Source organism: Muntiacus reevesi, chromosome X (genome assembly GCF_963930625.1).
Source record: "Muntiacus reevesi chromosome X, mMunRee1.1, whole genome shotgun sequence".
NCBI classification, from domain to species: Eukaryota; Metazoa; Chordata; class Mammalia; order Artiodactyla; family Cervidae; genus Muntiacus; species Muntiacus reevesi.
In genome coordinates, this window is record NC_089271.1 from 53,628,603 (window position 1) to 53,648,033 (window position 19,431).

Sequence of the window (19,431 nt, forward strand, 5' to 3'; positions counted from 1 at the left end):
CTCATGTGGATCAGAAATTCACAGTCACACATTCCCCATTCTCTTCTCATTTGGACCTTAGCCCACCTCTAGCTTCTTAAGATTATAAAAATTCCTTGTGTACAAACTGTTCCACCTGGCATTTCCCCTGGTCAGGAAGCAAACAAACAAGACGGTGAGTGGGAAGTAATAGGATGATAAATGCTATCAGGCAGACAGGCCTTTCCTGACCACCTAATCTAAAATAGAGACAACTTATCCTTAATTATCCTTTTTCTGTTTTGTTTTTCTCAGAGCATACATTCCCACAAGGGCAGAGATCTTGTGTGTGTCATTCATCGGATACCTAGTGCCTGGCACATAGTAGGCATTCAATAAATATTTAATAAATTAGGTAATTTAAAATATTCCAAGGGCCATGATACTCATATAATTTAAAAAATGTTGAATTAAAGGCAAAAAATAATAAACAAGACAAAGAAGGGCACTATAATATTAACGATTAAAAAAGACAAGATCTAATTATCCTGAATCTTTATGTACCAAATAATATAGCATCAAAATTCATAAAGCAAATATATAGAAAATGTATAGGTAGAAAAAAGCAGAAACAAAATAGGAGACTGTTTCAGCTGATGACAGATATGATAGTCAAAAGATAATGAAAAAAATCTAAATTTCTTCATATACCAAATACAGACTCTACTTTCTTTTCAAGGGCCCATTAAAAATTTTTTTATTGACTACATATTAAACCGAAAAGTAGAAGTAGAAGAGCTACTACTGTAGCTCAGGCAGTAAAGAATTCGCCTGCAATGCAGGAGCCCCAGGTTCTATCCCTGAGGAGGAAAGATCCCCTAGAGAAGGAAATGGCAACCCACTCCAGTATTCTTGCCTGGAGAATCCCATAGAGAGAGAAGCCTGGCGGGCTACAGTTCATGGGGTCACAAAGAGTCAGACACAACTGAGCAACTAATACACACAGACTTGTATCTAGTCACAATACAATAACATTAAAAATTAATGAAAAAGAAATATTTCTAGCACATAGAAAATGAAAGGGAGAAAATATCCTCAACTCTAGTCAAAAAGGAGACAATCTAAAATTGTAGACTACCTAGAAAATAACAATAATGAAAATATCAGAAGTGAGAGGATATGGATGATTAAAGCAATGGTTAAAAAAATGATAGTCTTAAATACTTACATTAATACATAAAACAAAATAAATGAATTACGCTTTCAACAAAAGAAGGTTAAGAGCCACAAAAATAGAACTAAGCAAATAAAACTAGTGGCAGAAATTAATACACTAGAAAACAAATGTTAAAACTAATAATTAAAGCCAACAACTTTATTTTTTTTAAAGCCAACAACTTTCTTTAAAAGAAAAGACCATAAAACAGATTATCCACTTGCTAATTTAATTAAAAACCCTAAATGCACAAAATTAGAAATGGACACATAACCACAGCTACAGACTAAATGAAAAGAGTAACAGAACACTTTGATCTACTTTATGAAAACAAATTTGAAAACAGAATAGTTTTCTAGGAAAACAAAAATTACCAAAACTGATTGCAGAAAAATGAAAATATCTAAACCACCAGTTACCATAGGAAAAAAATTGATAAATTTGACCAAAAAATAGCATATTCCCATGTGAGTGAAGTGAAAGTCACTCAGTCGTGTCCAACTCTTTGTGACCCCATGGACTGTACAGTCCATGGAATTCTCTAGGCCAGAATACTGGAGTGGGTAGCCTTTCCCTTCTCTAGGGGATCTTCCCACCCCAGGAATCGAACCCAGGTCTCCCACACTGTAGGCGGATTCTTTACCAGCTGAGCCACAAGGGAAGCCCTATACTCCAATGGTCTTGTGTTAATTCTGAAAGAAAGTAAAAGTGTTAGTCACTCAGTCATGCCCAGCTCTTTGCAACCCTAAGGACTGTAGCCCACCAGGCTCCTCTGTCCATGGAATTCTTCAGGCAGCAATATAAAACTGGAGTGGGTAGTCATTCCCTTCCCCAGGGGATCTTCTTGACCCAGGGATCAAACCCAGGTCTCCTGCATTGCAAGCAGATTCTTTACCGTCTGAGTCACTAGTGTCAATTCTACCAACCTTAAGCATCAGACAACCCATATGCTATTTACCCTTTCTAGATTTTGGAATCTAGAGAATAAAGGGAGATGAAAAGAATCCTGTATAACGTCAACACCAAAAACCAGCAACTAGAACATACATAAAGGAAAACCAGAGATTTTCATCAAAGAATACTAATCAAAACTCACCATTTTGCATGTAATGACAGAAATATTAGAACATTAGTAGATATAAGGAATTTATTAATAAACTACCAACACATATTAAAGGTTCAAAAAACCCTTTTTGAGAAGGGTGCATGATCCACAAAGTTGGAAACCACTGGTCTGGGGCAGTTGCTCCTAATCAAAGTAGGTCTTAATTGGAATTACCTGAAGATGTTGTTTAACATGCAAATTCCGTGACTCCACCTCTAAAAATTGAGATTTAATACCTCAGGAATCTATAAACAACTGCCCCAAAGGATTCTAATATCACTAGTTCAGGGGTCATACTATAGAAACAAAGATCCAAGGTGAAAAAGACGAGAATGTTGTGGTTTGGGGGAAGAGGTTTGGGGATAGAGTTATTTGTTCCAATTAGGTTGGCTTCCCATCTATAAAGTATGTGCCCCAACCCTCAGTACACACATTCCTACCTTCTGTCCTTGCCTCTTCCACTTTTCCCCACCTTCATCTCCAATCTAGATCTTATGAGATGCAGGTGGTGAAAGCAACATCTCCAAAGGCTTTGGAGTTGGGTCAATGACCTGCAGCTGTGGTGAGAAATAACCCCGCTCTGTGATAGTCATTAAATTTACCCCTCTTTCCTTCCCAGGGCACAGGGAAGGCAACAAAGCAGAGTGGAAAGAACAGTGTTTAGAAAGACTTGAGTCTGACTTCCAGTAAAATTTAAAAATCTGTCTCCAGAACCCCAAAATTTTGTGACCTTGAGCAAAGTTTATTTATCTCAGCTTTAGTAAAATATCTATCTTACAAAGCTGCTGTGAGGATTAACCATATAAAAAGGACCTAGCAATGATGCTAGGTACATGCCAAGGTGATTCATAAATGACAGAACTACGCTATTCTTGCCTAGAGAATTCCATGAACAGAGGAGCCTGGCGGGGAACAGTCTATAGGATTGCAAAGAGTTGGATACGACTGAGTGAATAACACTAGGATTCTTATTTTTAGAGCAAAGTCACTTACTCAGGGTCCCTGCATATGGTTATACAAATTGTGCAATGTACAACCTTCACTGCTGTATGCTTCAGCCCTACTCCTTGTTCTCATCAAGAGAGTTGAACTGCACCCTCCTCTGGTTAATGTTCAGCCCTACTCAATAGCCAAGAAACCAAGAGACCTTGGGTCTTAGCTCAGATACATGGTTGCTGAGCCAGGAGGCCCTAGATTATCAAGGATTTTAACCATAGGTTCATTTACTCACTCTTCTCAACTACTTAAAAAGGAGAGAAAATAAAAGCCAAGTTTAGGCTTAAAAGCAGTGTGAAGATCAACAAGACTAGATATTGTAAGTTGTTTTTTGTTTAGGTATTAATCAGTTATGTCAGCCTTACAGAATTTACCTCTAAGTACCCAACTACAGAACCAGTTGGAAGGAAAGAGCACACTCTTGGAGGGACAGTGACCCAATCCATGGCACTGTAACACTATCCGTGGCACGGGGCTCCAGCAAGGCAACCTGGACATTGCTATTTTCTGCATAAATTCTAATTTGAAAAGCACATCCCTCCCACCAACATGGCCTGTGTAAGGGCAGCCTAAACCTTTCAGAGTCACTTACATGAGGGGAGCAGAAATAGGCAAGACTCCAGAAAAGGGGAAGGACTGCCTTCAAAGAGATCAGCTGGGCCAATGTGTATATACATCATTCTAAGCTGTCATTCAGTATTACACTGTGCAAGATGACCAGATCTAAGGGGAGCAAAACCCATAGTCCTTGCTTTCCAGGCACTAACAACTGAAGTAGACTGGTGAATGCACATATGCTAAGTCACATCGGTCCTGCCTGACTCTTTGCAACCCCATGAACCATAGCCTGCCAGGCTCCTCTATCCATAGGATGCTCCAGGCCTGAATACTGGAGTGGCTTGCCATTCCCTTCTCCAGGGGATCTTCCTGACCCAGGGATCGAACATGGGTTTGATAATGATCTGAGTCTCTTATATCTCCTGCATTGGCAAGTGAGTGCCACCTGGGAAGTCCTAGACTGGTGAATGGGAGGCTTTCACTGAAGTGTGTCAGGCTCAAGCCAAGAACAGTGTTCTCTAGAGGCCCTATATGCATAGAAACCTACAGTTTTCTTTGAGACCAAGTAAGGATTCTTCTCTAGAGTGGAGGATAAGGAACTTCATTAAGGAAAAAGAACTGTGGTTTCTTACTTATTACTTACTATGTGTCAGGCACTGTTGTAGGCACTTCTGTGTATGTATTTCTAATACTTTTCACACAAGCTCACTGAAGTAACTATACCATTACTGCCAGTTTGAAAATGAGGATCCTGAAGCTTAGAAAGGGTAATTAATTTTACCAGCTCCCTAGTAGTAGTAGTGTCTAGACTGGAACTTGCCTTATTTGGCTCCAAGGGACAATCACATTGAAGCAAGGACTCCTGGAGTGAAGCAAAAGGTACTTGCACTACATTCATCACAAGGTGTTCTCAAAGACTTTGGCTCCTTGCTGGAGAGAGGGGAGGAAGCATGAAAGCTAAGTCTGAGAAAGGGCTTTGCTGACACCAGCCAAGGAGACTACATCTCAAAAACAAAAGCAAATCATGTGCCAAGTCCTGGACTGTTATTCTCTTTTCCTCTTGGCACAGGTAGACTGTGCTTCTGATAAATAGATTTTCCCCTTTTGTTACAATCTTTTTGGGGGAGGGGTTCATAGTAATTGAAAATGAAAACCAGTATTTGCAGAAGCTGAAAAATCTCCTCCTGCCTCCTTTGGCCTTTTGAAGCTTCCTTGTTTGGAATTTTTATTTTTAACCTCACCACAATAGCTTGGCATTCCAGGATCTCAGCAGCAAGATGGCACAGTTCCAGCCCCATCTCCCCTTCCCCCTTTCTCAGCAGCCAAAAGATACGACTGCTCCAAGAGAAACAGCCACTCCCAGCTTATTGCTGAAGGAAATATTTGCAAGATCCAGGAAGTGAGACACAAGGAGGCTACACAGGGAGGGAGAAGGGCCCAAAACGCTTATTGTTGCCACCCTTCTCCGCCTCTGGGGCCACAGAACTTCAAGTAAGGAACAATTAGTCTGGCGACAGCAAATGCAAGTGGCAGGATTTGCCCTGAGCCTTAGACAGCCCCCAGGAATCTGGTGCAAACTGTCCTTCGAAGAGATCTGAGAAGTCTTTGCTTTATTGTGGCTATCTTGGGTGAAGCTTAGATCCCTCTCTTCAATGACGACCCCAGCTTGGAATTTTCAAGGTTTTCCCGTTATTCCTCTGAATTCTATGTGGTGTCACAAACATGGTGCTAAAGGAGGGTAGTGATTGCTCTTGTTTACTCAAAGTCCATCATGTGTCAGGCACAGGGCTGGACAGTTAACAGACTCGATCTCATTTCATCCTTGAGACAATCTTGTGGCTTGAGCATTCTCTTGCCCATGTTAGAAATGAGACTCAGGGAGGTTAAACAACGTAAGCAGCCGGGAGAAGTTACGACCAAGGTCCATCTGACTCCAATGCCCATGGTTTATGCCAGCACAACATGCTGACTCTTCAGCATTATAACCTTCTCAAGAGATTTAATAAAAGACATTTTAAGTGCATATAATGTATTGTCGAGAGGCCAGGAGGGTTTGATATCCACCAGCACAGTTTAACAGAGGATTAGGCTGCCTGAGGTTCTTGAGGCTGTATTCTCTCATAGCCAGTGGTTCTGACACTTAAACATGCATCAGAATCACCTGGAAGGCTTATTAAAACACAGGTGGCTCAGTCCTATCCCCAGAATTTCTGATTTGGTAAATCCGGGGCAGGGTGGAGAAATTTTATTTTTAACAATTTCCAGAATGATGATGGTACTGCTGCTCCCAAATCATACTTTGAGATACACTGCTTTAACCAGTCATTATCTACCAAGTTTCCAACTTACTAATGTATCTTAAGAGGTATAAACCCATTTTAAAAAACTCTTAAAATGAAGAGGAATTTTAATTTACTATATACATACCACCCATGTGACAAGTGGGATGAAGATTTACAAAATAAAATGAGTATACTGGAGGTCCACAAAGTTCTGGGAATCTTGATGCTATTTAAGGAAATTCAGTGCCCCACCACTGTTAAGCAATGGATGTGTCAGAGGGAGAGAGCAATTTTTGTATATTTGAATCCTCATGTATACCAGGTATTGCTGCTGCTGCTGCTGCTAAATCGCCTCAGTCGTGTCTGACTCTGTGCGACCCCATAGATGGCAGCCCACCAGGCTCCCCCGTCCCTGGGATTCTCCAGGCGAGAACACTGGAGTGGGTTGCCATTTCCTTCTCCAATGCATGAAAGGGAAAAGGGAAAGTGAAGTCACTCAGTTGTGTCCAACTCTTAGCGACCCCATGGACTGCAGCCTACCAGACTCCTCTGTCCACGGGATTTTCCAGGCAAGAGTACTGGAGTGGGTTGCCAGTGCCTGCTCCGATACCAGGTATTAAGGTACTGAATTTCAAAGACAGGGGAATAGACTTAATACCAAAGTTACAAAGAACATAATTTTATCTCAAATAGTTTAAAAGGCAATCTGGGTGCTGAATTATGAATGGCAATTATTATTATAGAGTAGTTCTTCAGCATGCATGTATATACCATTTGAGGTTTTAACCTTTTAAGAGTAACCCTAAAGATCCATGAAGTGTAGTAACTTATCATTATGCAAAGGGTATGAATTTGACTTGCAAGGTATTATAATACTGGTTTGCAGGGCATGTCACCAAGCAAAGGAGGGAGGCTAGTCAACCACTTGGCACTCACATGTCAATGTGGCTTGATGGGTCTCTATTTGCTGTCAAGGTACATAGGTGCACAGTAACCCTGGGAGAGAGAAAAAAGTGCTTTTCTGTAATGCAAACTACTTGCCAACTAGCGCTGATGATGGAAGTGAAGAGCAATGTAAAGGTCTTGAGAAAGTAATGGTTCTAAGTCAGATAATAAAATGTTCATTAGTGGGAATGGAGGGAGAGGTTCTATGTTGTAGTGATGGTGACAAATTTGAAGATTCACAGAGATCTGGTGATGTACCCCCTCAGAAAAGTCAAGACAGATAAGCAGAAATGCTAGTTGATGGAGAATTCTAGCAAAACAAATTCTAGCTAACAGAGAGATCAAGCATGGCTGCTAAGTAACAGTCTGTCACTGGTACAGGGATTTTTCCAAAGCCCTTGATCTTTAACTTTGCAGGCCTACATCAAACCAATGTGGGCTGCCTCTCCTTCAGATTTTCTTTTTGTTATCAATTCCAGCAAGTTGACATGTACCCAAAGAACACATACATTCAGCTCCAGCTGTTTACATTTTACCAGATGCCTTTCTGAATCTTCTTGGTACATGGCTACTATCAGATTCAACATGTGGTTTAGAATTTAGCCTTTTTTGTTGTTAATATTATTACAAATAGTCAAATCTGTGCAAGACCCAATATTTGTATACCCATCATAGTTAGTGGTTATATTCTATACCAACATGATGATATATTAAATTGGTAAATCTTTTCCATGATGATAAATAGCACTACTACAAATATCTTTAAATAACTTATTTTTCTCTTTTTAGATTATTTCCTTGGGGGGCATGCTGGATCAAGGAGTATGTACAGTTTTGTAACTTGTCACATATTTCTAGATTGTCTTTTAAGAAAACTGAACTAATTTATACTACTCCATGAAACACATACTGTTTCCTCAAGTCTTGTCAAGATAGGGTTTTATAATTTCTATTTATAATTTCAATCAACTGTGGATAATTTAATATGCTGATTGTGACACCTTGAAGTTGTTTTTATTTGTACTTGTTTAATTGGTAGAGAGGTTGTACTTTTCCATGCAATGATTTTACTGTCTTTATTTCCTCATGTGTAAATTGGCTGTTTATTTTCTTTGTCCTTTATGAAGCTGAATCTGAAAGCTGACCTTCTATAATCTGTATCCATTCTTTATATTTTTCGGACAGTCAACTGTTATCTGTGATGCTGACCCCAGACATTTTTCTCATTCTCTTATTTAGCTTTTTATTACATTTTGTTGTACAAAAGTTTATTTTCCCAACTTTTATATAAAAATCATCCATCTTGTCTCTGATGATATCCTCCATTTAATAGGCACAAATTTATCTTCCATTCATAGCTGGAATGAATATGCTATTCCACTGGTCTGCTTTCTGAAATTTATACTATAGAGTACTGTATGTACTGTGGCTGTAAGTTAATTATTCTCCATATTGATACCTACAGTTCCCAACATTTATTGAAGAAAGATGATTGCTTTCTGTGGTTCACAGTCTCCAGTGTGCTCTGTAGTCTTAGAATCTGTTTCTAGAATCTCTCTTTTTTATTTAATTTCACTGTTTGACATTTTTTCAACCCACTATCATATGGTTTTAATAACTGTCACTTTATGGCTAACTTTAAAATCTGATAGGGTAAGTCTACCACCATTACCTCTTTAAATAAATGTATTCTTTGGTCTTCCTGCCCACTTTTTCTTTCAGATAAATTTCACTATGAATTTGACAAGTTCTATAAAGTATCCCACAGTGACTCTAATCGGTAGTGTATTAAATCTATATATTAACTTAGGGAGTATTGTAATCATTACTGTATTAGTCTTCTCAAATTGAAGCAGAGAATAGCTATGCATTTATTCATGTCTTTATTTCTCCCATTAGAGTTTCTTAATTTTCCTTGAATAAGTTTTGTGTGGCCAGGATTAAATTAATACCCAAGTATTTAAATTCACTTTGTCATGCTCTTTGACAAATCCTTTCTTGCCTCTGAAGGTTGCATTCTTCTTAGCTGGTAAAGCCTTCCTGAAAAGTATACTCTACCTAATGAAATAAGATTCAGTTCTCAAATACCCATTTCCTTTCACTCAATTGGCAAACAGGAAATGTGTACTGGATGGTCCGCACTCTGCTTATGATGTGGTATGATAAAAAGAAGGAAGAGAGCCCTAGGCCTAGAACTGAAAAACCTGGGTAGCACTCCAATTCTGTCATGTACTTGCTGTATAATTCCGGAAGTAATGGGCTCTGAAGTCAGATGCTTGTTTGACCTTAGGCAAGTGACTTTAATCTTTCTGTGAATAAGTTTCACTGTTAAAACTGTGTCACTAAAGGGTAACTATCTTATAGGGTCATGATTAGTAATAAATAAAATAATTCACATGAAAATGCTTATAGCAGTGTCTAATATACAATAAACACTTAGTAAATGTTAGATATTATACCTTTTGTTGTTGTTATTAATAATAGCATAGCAATACCTTTCCTGAATATTAGCTTCCTTATCAGTCAGATGGGGAAAATAAGGCTTAACTGCACAGGGTTGCTATGAGGATTAATTGTGGCTATATATGTGTATATACACCCTAAACATTTTAAAGGTCTGTGCAAAGTGGAAAAATGGAAAAGACCACAGGAGGCAATTGTAAGTACAGAAAACCAAGAGAGATAATCCATAAAATAATTTCTGTGAGCTATTAAATATTTCACATTTATGTACATTTTTCTCCCAGCAGAGCTACTCACCAATTTTTTCCCCTCCTGCTAATATTAAAATGCATTTGCATTCTCTGCACACAAACTAAATAACAGTGGAGGGAGACAATCAAGAGCATAACTACCTGGAATTAAATTTTGTTGCAGGCTTCCAGGCAGAGTAGCTCAAGAATATACAGTTTATTTCCCCAACTATACTCATCATTCTAGTTGTGATAGAAGTGACATAAGAAAAGTTAAAAGTGTGTAACTGAGGAAACCAGATCTGAAAGAGACACATGCACCCCAATGTTCATCACAGCACTGTTTATAATAGCCAGGACATGGAAGCAACCTAGATGCCCATCAGCAGACAAATGGATAAGGAAGCTATGGTACATATACACCATGGAATATTACTCAGCCATTAAAAAGAATTCATTTGGATCAGTTCTAATGAGATGGATGAAACTGGAGCCTATTATACAGAGTGAAGTAAGCCAGAAAGATAAACACCAATACAGTATACTAACACATATATATGGAATTTAGAAAGATGGTAATGATAACCCTATATGCAAAACAGAAAAAGACACAGATGTACAGAACAGAATTTTGGACTCTGTGTGAGAAGGCGAGGGTGGGATGTTTCGAGAGAACAGCATCGAAACATGTATATTATCTAGGGTGAAACAGATCACCAGCCCAGGTTGGGTGCATGAGATAAGTGCTCGGGCCTGGTGCACTGGGAAGACCCAGAGGAATAGGGTGGAGAGGGAGGTGGGAAAAGGGATCGGGATGGGAAATACAAGTAAATCCATGGCTGATTCATGTCAACGTATGACAAAAACCACTACAATATTGTAAAGTAATTAGCCTCTAACTAATAAAAATAAATGTAAAAAAAATGTGTGTGTAGTCTGGGGAAAGTAAGTGGAAGCTCCATCAGAATTTCTCTTTAAATGTCATCTTTGCCCTTGACCTTTCCTAGGCCTTCTCATCTTCCTTGAGATCATAAACTATGATCTGCCACCTCTATATTCAGCATCAATATGACCTTCCCACTGACCTCCCCTTTTTGTTTTTAAACTTAAACCAGTTTCCCAAATCCTGATCAAAAGTTCACTTAAACCAGAAGTTCTCATATTTAGCTTATATCAGAATTGCCTGGAGGGCTTGTAAAACACACATCTCTGGGCCATGTTGCCCCAGTTTCTGATTTGGTTGATCTGGGTAGGGGCCAATAATTTTCATTTGTACTTCAGTTCTTAGGTGATACTGAGGGTGTTGGTCCTAGGACTACATTTTTTAGTTAATTAATTTATTTATTTTTGGCTGCACTGGGTCTTTGTTGCTGCCTGAGGGCTTTCTCTACTTATGGTGAGAGAGGGCTACTCTCTAGTTGCATTGGGCAGGATTCTCATTGCAGTGGCTTCTCTTGTTGCAGGGCACAGGCTTTAGGGAATATGGGCTCAGTAGCTGTGACACACGGGCTTAGTTGCTCTGTGGCACGTGGGATCCTCCAGGATCAGGGATAGAACCCGTGTCCCCTGCGTTGGCAGGCAGATTCTTAACCACTAGACCACCAAGGAAGCCCTAGGACTACATTTTGAGAAACTCTAACTTAAACCTTTCTTCCCTCTCTAACTACCACCCTATTTCTTTCCTTCCTTTTCTTAGCCAACTTCTTTTTAGACAGTTTTAAATGTATAAATGTCTTTTCAGTTCAGTTCAGTCGCTCAGTTATGTCCAACTCTTTGTGACCCCATGGACTGCAGCATGCCAGACTTTCCTGTCCATCACCAACTCCCGGAGCTTGTTCAAACTCATGTTCATTGAGTTGGTGATGCCATCCAGCCATCTCATCCTCTGTTGTCCACTTCTCCTCCTACCTTCAATCCTTCCCAGCATCAGGGTCTTTTCTAATGAGTCAGCTCTTTGCATGAGGTGGCCAAAGTATTGGAGATTCAACTTCAGCATCAGTCCTTCCAATGAATATTCAGGATTGATTTCCTTTGGGATTGACTGATTTGATCTCCTTGTAGTCCAAGGGACTCTCAGGAGTCTTCTCCAACACCACTGTTCAAAAGCATCAATTCTTCGGCAATCCATTTTCTTTATGGTCCAACTCTCACATCTATACACGACTAATGGAAAAACCATAGCTTTCACTAGATGGAACTTTGTTGGCAAAGTAATGTCTCTGCTTTTTAATATGCTCTCTAGGTTGGTCATAACTTTCCTTCCAAGGAGCAAGCGTCTTTTAATTTCATGGCTGCAGTCACCATCTGCAATGATTTTGGAGCACAAGAAAATAAAGTCTGTCACTGTTTCCATTGTTTGCCCATCTATTTGCCATGAAGTGATGGGACAAGATGCCATGATCTTAGTTTTCTGAATGTTGAGTTTTAAGCCAGCTTTTTCACTCTCCTCCTCCTTTCATCAAGAGGCTCTTTAGTTCCTCTTCGCTTTCTGCCATAAGGGTGGTGTCATCTGCCTAACTGAAGTTATTGATATTTCTCACATAAAGATATGTGTTTTTGAGCACTCTTAAACTATTTTCCCAATCACACAGTAACATATAATCATTGCATTAAAATTAAAGAAAAGAAACTGAAACCCTCCTATTTTGTTGTTGGAAGTATAAAATGGTACAGCTACTTTGGAAAACAGTTAGGCAGTTCCTTAAAAAGTTAACAGAGTTATCATATGGCCCAGAAATTCTACTCCTAAATATATACTCAAGAGAATTTAAAACAGATGTCCACACAGAAATTTGTATGTGAACAGTCATGGCAGCATTATTCACAATAGCTAAAAAGTGGAAACAATCCAATGTCCATTAATGGATGAATGGATAAATAAAATGTGGTATGTCCATACAATGAAATATTTGGAAAAAATAGAGTATGAAATACTGTTACATGCTACACTAAAGATGAACTTCTAATGCATGCTAGGTGAAAGAAGCCAGATACAAAAGCCCATATATTATGTGATTCCATTTATATGAAGTATACAGGATAGGCAAATTAATAGAGACTAGAAATGAGAGCAATCACTCTCTATTTCTAACCTCAGACTCAAGTAACCACTAATCTACTTTGTATCTCTATGAACTTGCCTATCCTATCCATTATATTTCATATAAATGGAATCATTAGTGGTTGCTTGAGGCTGAGGTTGGGAATAGAGAGTCATTAGAAATGAGCAAGGGGTTTTCCTGGTGGCTGAGATGGTAAGGAATCCGCCTGCAATGCAGGAGACCTGGGTTCGATCCCTGGGTCAGGAAGATCCTCTGGAGAAGGGAATGGCTACGTACTCTAGTATTGTTGCCTGGAGAATTCCATGGACAGAGGAGCCTGGTGGGCTACGTCCATGGGGTCGCAAAGAGTCAGACACAACTGAGTGACTAACACTTCACTTTCACTTCAGAAATGAGCAAAAGGGATCTTTTTAGGGAGATGGGCATTTCTAAAATTGGATTGTGGTGATGGTTACATAGTGTTAGATCCCTGGGTCAGTAACATCCGCTGGAGAAGGGAATGGCTACACCCTTTAGTATTCTTGCTTGGAAAATTCCATGGACAGAGGAGCCATGGGGTTGCAAGAGTTGGACACAACTGAGCGACTCACACTTTCATTTTCAAATTAACCAAAATTCACTGAATTGTACACTTAAAATGGGTGAATTTAGGATGTGCAAAGCTGTGTGCATTTCTTCTCTATGCATTCTCTTTATAGACCATGATGCCTTCTACTTTCTATGCCCACCATTTTACTAAGTTTGCTTTCTTAAAGCTCACTTGTGAGTTCAAACTGTCAAAGCCAATAGCAGTCCTCTCCTTATCTTCTGTGATGGTGCCCTGGCATACTTCTCTTTCTTATGACTCCATATGCCTGCTCTTTCAATCTCCTTTGCTGGCTGTTCTTCTTCATCCTACTCTCGTTGGCTAGGTGATCAACAAGGCTGCTCAAAAGCATCTCTCTGTCTTCCTCTCTAACTTTAAATTCAACATATCCCAACTCAAACTTGTCATCTCTACCAAATCAGGTCCCCTTTTCACCTGCCCCCAATATGTCAATAATCTTCTCCAAGTCACTGGGGCTCAGAATTATTTTTTGGCTTAACTCCTTTCTTCCCAAGTTCCAATCATTGAGTTCTTTCTACCTTTTTTCTCAAAAGTTGTCATGTATATGTGAGCAAATAATCTGAACCAACAATTCACATGGGAAGCAATGCAAATATTAAATACATGAAAAATTTGCAAAGCAGAATAATCAAAGTAAGCAAATTAAAATTAAAATAGGTACCATTTAAACCTACTTCATTAGAAAATTTTCCATGATGGCAAATTTTAGGGGAAACTGGTATTCTCATATACTGCTAATAGCAGAATAAAACACCTCCAGGGAAAGCAGTTTGGGAAATAAATCAAGAACAATAAGAATGTTCATTTTCTTTTAACTAGTAATCGCAACTCTATATAATTGTTTTTAATGAGATAATTCAAAATTAGAAAAAGGTTATAGGTGCTCAAAATTTTTCAGCAGCATTACTTTATAATAGCAAGAAATTGGGAAAAAACCTAATTATCCACCAATTTGGGAATGATTAAGCAAATTAGAGCACATTAAGCTGGTAAAATATTGTACAGCCATTAAAATTTATAACTACTGAGGAAGCCTTAATGGCAATAGGAAAAATTGTTTACCAAGTAACGCCTAGTGGAAAAAGAGAAGCTGCTGCTGCTAAGTCACTTCAGTCATGTTCGACTCTGTGCGACCCCATAGACGGCAGCCCACCAGGCTCCCCCGTCGCTGAGATTCTCCAGGCAAGAACACTGGAATGGGTTGCCATTTCCTTCTCCAATGCACGAAAGTGAAAAGTGAAAGTGAAGTTGCTCAGTCGTGTCCGACTCTTAGTGACCCCGTGGACCAAAGCCTACCAGGCTTCTCCATTCATGGGATTTTCCAGGCAAGAACACTGGAATGGGGTGCCATTGCCTTCTCCGAAAAGAGAAACAGGACACATAAAACTATATCTACACAGTTATTATAATCATGAGACCCCTGCCAAACCTCTATACATATAGATAAAGACTGGCAGGGAAATGAAAACAATCAGGGTGTTAGGGTGGTAAGAATTAGGATACTTTTTATTCTGTTTTTAATTTCCTGTAATATTGCTTTCACAATAAACATTTCCTCTCCCCCCCCCCAATATCACACATATTTATCTGTCCCTTCTTCTCCATTTCTATTGTACCCCACCTTCCCAATTCAGGGCCACACTCTTTCATGTCTAGATCACTGCCCCAACCTGGTCTCCTTCCAACCTATCTAGGCTGCAAATGCTGCCAAATTATCTAAAGTGCCATATTTACTATGTCACTTACCTGACCAATAATCTTCAATTGCCTCCATATTTGCCATCCTATCTAGTTTTCAAGGCCTAACTATCCGGGTGCAATACTTCACTCTTGACCCTTTTTCTCTACTGTTAATGTTGCTGCTGCTGCTCCTCTTCCTACTCCTCTTTACAACTGACATTTACTGAAGGTTTATGGTGCCATATTTTGTCCTAAATGCTTTACATATATTAACTCAGTTAATCCACACAACAGTCACAGAAGGTAAGTACTCTCAGCCCATTTCAGAAATAAGGAAACCAATGGGATGGAGTGAAAGGTGGGGGGGCATGGAGAGAAAGCCACATTCGAAGTTCACAGAGCTAGAGAACAGAAAGCCTGGATTTGAACCCATGCAGACTGACTTCAAAGGGCTTCCCAGGTGGCTTCCCAGGTAAAGAATCTGTCTGCCAATGCAGGAGACATAAGGGACACAGGTTCAATCCCTGGGTCAGGAAGATCCCCTGGAGAAGGAAATGGCAACCCACTCCAGTATTCTTGCCTGGGAAGTCCCATGGACAGATGAGCCTGTTGGGTTACAGTCCAGGGGGTCCCAAAGAGTCAGTTACAAGGAAACTTCAGTCAGACTGAAGCAACATAGCACACAGACTAACTTCAAGGCTAGAACTCTTAACAACCAGCAGGGTTTATTCCTGCAATACAGCCTGCTTAGTGTCCTCTCTGGGCCTTTCCTTCTTTAGACTCCAGCCTTCAGTTTTCTTAACCCTCAATGAACTTAAATAGGGCACAATGATACTTAACATGTATTGGCCCGTTATCATGTGTCAGGCTTTTCTTGTTTGTTTAAACCATTTTTCATCTTATAGCTACTGGCTTGAATTGAAGATCTGGCATGTCTTCAGTAGCTGTGAGACCTTGAATAAGTTACTTAGCTCTGCTGAACCTCAGATTCTTTATCTGAGTCAATGGTTCTCAAAATGTGATCCCAGAACCAGCTGCATCAGCATCACCTGGAGAGCTTATTAGAAATGCACATTTTGAGTCATGCTCCATACCTACTGAATCACACTCCCTGGGGGTGGGGTGGGAACTACCATCTATCCCAGTTTTTTAACAAGTCCTCCAGGTGTTCCTAATGCACACTCAAGTTTGAGAACCAATGCCCTAAAACAATGCCTATCTGACAGTTTTGGGGAATATAAAACAGAGTATGTATAACTTAACTGGTGGCACCTAGGTTGTTTTGCAAATGGTAATTTATCATTACTGCTACTTTGTATAGATTAGTCTTCCTTGCTCAAGCTAGGGATGGGCAGGCATTATGCTTCCTGATGCTTTTCTCTAATATTTCCCTGCTTGCTTCAAAACAGACATTACACATACCAGGTTTTAAATAAAATCATCTTATTTGACTGGCTGATTAGTAACAGAGCCATTTTGGAGAAGCACCATAGCATAGTATAGTGTCTCTGAAGTTAGACTACCTGGTCTGAAGCTCCAATACTTTGGCCACCTGATTCGAAGAGCCAACACATTGGAAAACACCCTCAAGCTGGGAAAGATTGAAGGCAGGAGGAGAATGGGGGGCGACAGAGAATGAGATGGTTGGATGGCATCACCAAATCAATGGACATGAATTTGAGCAAACTCTGGGCAAGAGTGAAAGACGGGAAAACCTGGTGTGCTGCAGTCCATGGGGTCACAAAGAGTCAGACATGACTTAGCGACTGAAAAACAACAACCAAGGTCTAACTGTGGGACATTAGGTAAATGAATTAATCTGTGTGTGCTTCAGTTTCTTCTGTCAATTGGCTCTCCAATTAATAGTATATACCCCTTAAGGTTATGGTGATATTTAGTATTCCCAAAGTGCTTTGAATGCTGCCTAGAATCGAGCACTGTGCTCAAGAAATGTTAAGTTAGCATTATGATTTTTGTGTCATTTCACCCATTCAATGGTGGAAGAGGCTCTGTTTCTTCATTTGGTGAGCAAATGACAAAAATATCTCAAGCAGCTTCTCTGTGTCAGGCACTGTGCTAGGCATTGAGGCATCCAAGACCAAGGTGTGGTCTCCTTTCTCGACAGTCTCAGTCTAATATGGGAAACTCAGCAGATCCACCAGAACACGGTGAAAGTTCTCCAAGAACATGGTACAAGTCAGACTATAATGGGGGAATCAAGACCAGCCATAGAATCCCATAGTATTCCCACGCAGGCCTTAGATTCCTGAGAAATTATGATGAGGGGTCCATTTGAAGGGTTTCCTCTGGGATCCTCACTGAAGCAGTTATAATGGAAAAAGCATGAACTTTGGGACCAGACCAACCTGGGTCTGAATCCTGGCTCCATCACTTAACTAGCTGTGTGACCTCAGCTAAGTTATATAACCTCTTTAGACCTCATCTATAAAATAGGTAGTGCAATTAACTGTTGTGGAAAATTAGATTATGGGTATAAGGAGATCCAATGCAATGAATGACACTTAGTAGATGATCAATAAATGTTGGCTTCCTCTCTTTCCATTGCCAACTGGAAAACTGATAGGTTTCCAAGACTTTGGAGGCAGAAGAAAACCAAAATTATTTCTGCCTGACTACCAAATCACAGGGGATAATGTGGAGCCCTGGAAAGAACCCTGTGATTTTCAGAGATCAGGAGACCCAGATTCTAGTCCTCTCCCTAGGTGCCCCCACAGAGGCACAGATAAAAGCCATCTTCCCTGCCTGTCCTTCATTCATGGAGTTTGAGTAAAAGAATCCGTATAATTTTGGCTTCCCCAGTGGCTCAGGGGGTAAAGAATACACCTGCAATGCAGGAGATACCGGAGATGTGGGTTCGATTCTTGGGTTGGGAAGATTCCTTGGAGAAGGAAATGGCAACCCATTCCAGTATTCTTGTCTGGAGAATCCCATGGACAGAGGAGCCTGGTGGGATACAGTCCATGGGGTCACAAAGAGTCAGATGTGACTGAGCAGCCTTACTAGACTGTGAGCTCTTTGAGGAAAGGGGTTGTGTTGAATACCTAATACTGTCCTGGAGAAGAACTGGCTGAAAAGTATATCACTGGATAGAAGAGAAACGTCACAGAAGAGGGGTTCCATCCAGGCTGATGGAGAGGACCCTGGAGGAGGTAATTGTCTCCTTGTCATGATCACTATGATAGGTGGGCTCATCTCTTTGGAGCATGAGTGCCAGGTGCCATGTTCCCCACATTACAGGAGCAGAGTCTCCACTGTGGGCATTATTAAGGACTGTGCCTTTTATTAAGTTATTAAATTAGTATAAGTTATTAAAGGTATTATTAAGGGCTCTGCCCAAGCAACTCTTTCCCCTCCAGCCTAAGCTACATATACCATTTGTAAAAATGTCTCTACCTTCTTCAGGAATTCTAACCTATTGTTAGCAGGCTCTGCCTTGGATTTTTAATGAGCAGACCTGAAGCTCTCGATGAGTCCTATAAAAAGAAAGGTGGCAGAACACAAGAAACACTCTGAAGGAAAGGCACAGCAGTAGCTGGACAGCCTTGCCTCCTCTCTGGCCCCTCCAATCACCTAGTGGCCACTGGGAAGGTAAGCATAGTTTATGCCTGCCCACTTGCCTCAGTCCTCCGAGCTGATAAGCATAATGTCCTGCAACACTCCTGACTATGATGTATTTATTCCAAAATGTGCTACCAGTCAGTTTAGTCTATAGCCCAGCTGCCTGGGGGGCAGGCTGGCTTCCATTTATACGTCAACCCCTTGGTATTGACACCAGACCAGGTTACTCAAAGGAAACAGAGCAAATAGAAAACCTTATCAATTTCCACAGAAACGTCAGAAGTACTAACTTACCCAACTCCCTGAGTGGTCAACTTACCTCCCTGACTGGCTGGTCTTCCTGTTTCCTGTTATTGGTTTCCATTTGTCCCCAGGAAATTCCTGCAAAGCAAAATTCTGATAAGTTAGGGAGCTCTGAGCAGCCAGGTAATCTAGATAGCTTCAAAACTGTGAATTGGTCAGGAGCCTGTCCAAGGCCAGGTGCCACCCCTTCCCCCTCTCCCCGCCCCGGCCAAACTGATTCCTTTTACTCTCCTATGTAAGGTAGAGAACTATGTACCTAGAGGGCTGCCTTTCTGTCAGGAGGCCTTCTGCACTGCTGGGGCCACGCAGAGTCTAAGATAGCATTCAGGGACCTCAGCAGTGTGGTCTAGAAACTCTGAGTTACCCTTTTTCTCTACTCCCCTCCCAAACCATGTAAAAAAAAAAAAAACAAAAACCAGTTTAGCATGTTTGCTGTTTGTTCTGGCC

At 40.4% G+C, this 19,431-nt stretch overlaps 1 protein-coding gene across 5 annotated transcripts in view; it reads right to left on the reverse strand.

Annotated features, from left to right (window-relative positions):
• The window catches only part of SHROOM4 (shroom family member 4), a 236,925-nt gene that overhangs the window by 19,184 nt on the left and 198,310 nt on the right, over positions 1-19,431 (reverse strand). For all 5 annotated transcript variants that reach the window (XM_065914842.1, XM_065914841.1, XM_065914844.1 and 2 more), the window contains one exon: positions 19,001-19,062. In XM_065914842.1, the coding sequence (XP_065770914.1) occupies positions 19,001-19,062 (62 nt within the window). The remainder of the gene's footprint in view (positions 1-19,000; positions 19,063-19,431) is intronic.